The sequence below is a fragment of the Colobus angolensis genome, unplaced genomic scaffold (genome assembly GCF_000951035.1).
Source record: "Colobus angolensis palliatus isolate OR3802 unplaced genomic scaffold, Cang.pa_1.0 Scaffold605, whole genome shotgun sequence".
NCBI classification, from domain to species: Eukaryota; Metazoa; Chordata; class Mammalia; order Primates; family Cercopithecidae; genus Colobus; species Colobus angolensis.
The window spans coordinates 727,496-731,007 of record NW_012119655.1 but is presented as its reverse complement, the minus strand read 5'-3'; the positions used below and the strand labels follow the sequence as shown (position 1 = coordinate 731,007).

The 3,512-nt window shown below is 45.1% G+C and overlaps 1 protein-coding gene across 1 annotated transcript in view; it reads right to left on the bottom strand.

The window, feature by feature from the left end:
- GATAD1 (GATA zinc finger domain containing 1) overlaps window positions 1-1,504 on the bottom strand; it is a 10,771-nt gene extending 9,267 nt beyond the window's left edge. Inside the window, exons 1-2 of the mRNA XM_011963252.1 lie at window positions 1,379-1,504; window positions 89-259 (exon numbers count right to left, since the gene is read on the bottom strand). Of these exons, the coding sequence (XP_011818642.1) occupies window positions 89-259; window positions 1,379-1,504 (297 nt within the window). The remainder of the gene's footprint in view (window positions 1-88; window positions 260-1,378) is intronic.
- Between the last annotated feature and the right edge of the window lie 2,008 nt (window positions 1,505-3,512).

Genomic DNA, 3,512 nt, shown 5'->3' with positions numbered 1-3,512 from the left:
GCTAGCGCTGCCGCGTGGAGGCGGGAAGCGGGTTCCGTGGGCTCCGCTGGCTCGGCGCCCAGCACCAGCCCCGGGAGGCCCGAGGCACTGGGAAGCAGGACCGGGAAAAGGATATGGCCGGCGGGGACGCGGAGGCTTCCGGCGGTAAGCTGGCCCCAGGGCCGCGCAGCCCGACCGCCTGACCGGAAGTGCAGCACCCGGAATTACTGGGAGCTTGCCGTAGTTCCGCTTGCTGTCGCCTAGAGGCGCGGTTCTCAAACTTTTTGGTGTCAGGCGTAGAATTTGCGAGGTAAAATGCAGGACCCAATGAAATGTGACTTTCATGTAAACGACGAACAACTGTTTTTAGCGTGAGTGTATCCCATGCAATAATGGTTTATCTGAGAGGAGTTTAACTGGGAGTCCTGTATTTTTATGTGCTAAATCTGGCAATCCAGGTCTGGCGTGGTGGCTCACGCTTGCAATCCCAGCACTTTGGGAGACCAGGGCTGGCGGATTACTTGAGCTCAGGAGTTCGAGATCAGCCTGGCCAACATGGTGAAACCCCTTCTCTACTAAAAATACAAAAGTTAGTCAGGCTCAGTGGCGGACTCCGGGGTAATCCCAGCTACTCTGGAGGCTGCGGCAAAGAATCTCTTGAGTGCGGGAGGTAGAGGCTGCAGTGAGCCAAGATCGCGCCATTGCACTTCAGCCTGGGGGATAGAGTGAGACTCTGACTAAAGAAAAAAAAAAATCTGGCAATCTTTCTCAGGACCCCTTTACACTCTTAACAATTATAATTTGGACATGCCCCTACATCTCCCCCCCAACCATACTTTTGTTTAGTTGAATTCAGAGCATGCCATTTACGGACATCGACAAGGGGTTCAGAAAATGCCATCCACTGACATTTATGTCTTAGAAATTGAAATTGAGACATTTTACAGCCTAAGATGTCAAGCGCACATTCTTCAGCCATTGGGTAATAACGTTGCAAGTCCCTTGGACTCTGAAGAGTATACCGATTAGAGAATGTGGAGAAAATTGAATAACTGGCTGTTATTCAATTCAAAACTGTTGGAAAACAGTTTTGGCTCTGAGGACCCAGCAGTTGACAAACAGCGGGCCTGGGACAAGCGCAGTATGAGAAGTCAGATCGCCTCTTTTAATGTCACTAGTCAGTACAGGCCTCGCCAGACAAATAAGTCTCTCCTCAGCCTCACTTGGAAGAGCATGTCCTCTCTTCATGATCCTGAGTTTCCTAGACTTAGTATCCTTGGAAAGGTCTTGATAAATATATTGTGATGGGAAGCAATGGGGAGAAACAAATGCCTATTATGTCACAAAACCACATTTAGTGCTTATGACAACCTTGGAATGAGATATTATCAGATTTTACTGTTAATTGGTGATCAACAGAGGCACTTCTATGTGAACTGGCTGTCATTATAGCTGCTGCCATTGGCACTAATTTCAAGGAGGACTTTGGAGCAGCTCTCTGGGGTGTGGGGTGTGGCTCAGTCATCCCCCCTCTAAATCTCAGTTTCCGTAACAGTAAAAATAAGTTTCCAGGACTGTTATGGGGATTAGGGCCAACTGTAAAAGTGCTTGAGGAGACTAGGTGAAGAGTGTTTAGAGCCTGCCATCCCAAATATGCCATTTTGGCATATTGATTCTTCTGACAGAGGCAATGGAGCAAAAACAGATGCAGGGAAGGCTCTCTGACCACCCTCTTTCTGTTTAAAGTGGAACATAAAAGTTCCCTTGTGAAAGGTGCCCTTGCTGTACCAGGAAGAGGAGAATATTATTGCCAGAGGCAGAGTTGCCACTAAGATGAATCTACAAACAAAACCTTACAAAAATTTGTAACCTATATTTTCCATTAACTTTTCACATACAGTTCTTAGTCACTTTCCCACAATTTGCCAACCTTAGCCCAAGCCCCTTTGTTGTGTCACATCCCTGCAATTTATTATTCTTTGTTTAAAAGGACATGTAAGCTTTTGGGCCTAGTAACTTCTACAGGTCTTTATTTTTCTTACAAAGGCTCCTGTGCATGTATAAAAACATTAAAACTTTTATGTCTTTTCCAGTAAATCTGTCTTATGTTAGTTTAATTCCCATGCCCAGCCACAGAACCAAAGAGGTGAGAAGAGGCCAGGCATAGTGGCTCATGCCTGTAATCCCAGCACTTTGGGAGGCTGAGGCAGGTGGATCGCCTGAGGTCAGGGGTTTAAGACCAGTCTGGTCAACATAGCGAAACCCCATCTCTACTAAAAATACAAAAAATTAACTGTGTGTGGTGGCAGGCACCTGTAATCCCAGCTACTCGGGAGGCTGAGGTGGGATAATCACTTGAACCTGGGAGGCACCTGGGCAACAGAGCGAGGGACTCTGCCAAAAAAAAAATAAAAAATAAATGGTGGCAAAGTTTTTCCTCACCTACAGTGTGAGGAAATCTAGGCTCTTGATTTCCATGCTCCTGAATGTCTCTCCATTTGGGAACATATACCTCTCCTTGCAGCTCATCTGCAAGAGACTCCCTCTCATTCACTGAAAACTTTGGCCCATAGCTCACCAGTTCCTCTCCACTACAGGACACTGCCATGGATCAGGTCAATATCCACGTGCACAATTGTCCCTCAGTATCCATGGAGGATTGATTCCAGGACTCCTGATGATACCAAAATCCACAATCCACAGATGCTCAAGTCCCTTATATAAAATGGCATAGAATTTGCATATAACCTATGTGAACCCTCCTGTGTGCTTTAAATCATCTCTAGATTACTTATACCAAATATGAAATAAATGCTATATAAATAGTTCCTATATTGTATTGCTTTATTTTTATTGTCATATTGTTCATATTTATATTTATCTATTTTTGAGAATATTTTTGGTCTGTGGTTGTTTGAGTTTGTGGATGTGGAATCCATGGCTGTGGAGGGCCAACTGAATAACCACCCAACAGCAGGCTTCTCAATTCCTCCTCATCCCACTCATCTTCATCCTTTGTCCTTGTCAGCTCCCCAGTCCCTGGCTGCTGTATCCTCTAATCTTCTTAGATGATTAGGAAGATTTACATTTTTTTCCTTGCAAGTCTTTTTTTTTTTTTTTTTTTGGAAATCGTGCTTCCTTTTGAATACTTAATTCACACTGTTTCCTCTCTTGGATGCTACTATGGTAACAATCAGGTCCCCACCTCTCAAGAATATTGCATCTGACCAGCTGAGAGCCAGCGTGTGAGCCAGCCTGAACATGGGTCCCAAACCAGGGTTTTTGGAATAACAAGGAACAGCAAAAACCAACCTTTCCCTTCACTTAGAAAGGAAGTATGAATAGGAGGGCCCCCATCTCCACTGTCCAAACAGAAAACCAAGAGCTCAGTGCCAACATGGAAAACAAAATGTATCAGGAATGAAGTACAGTACCCCCTCACATACTCAAGGTCAAAATGGGTTTGGGGAAATACTTACTTGACCATCTGGCCTCTTCTAGTAGGCATGGCCCCATACCAGCATTTTTAAAAG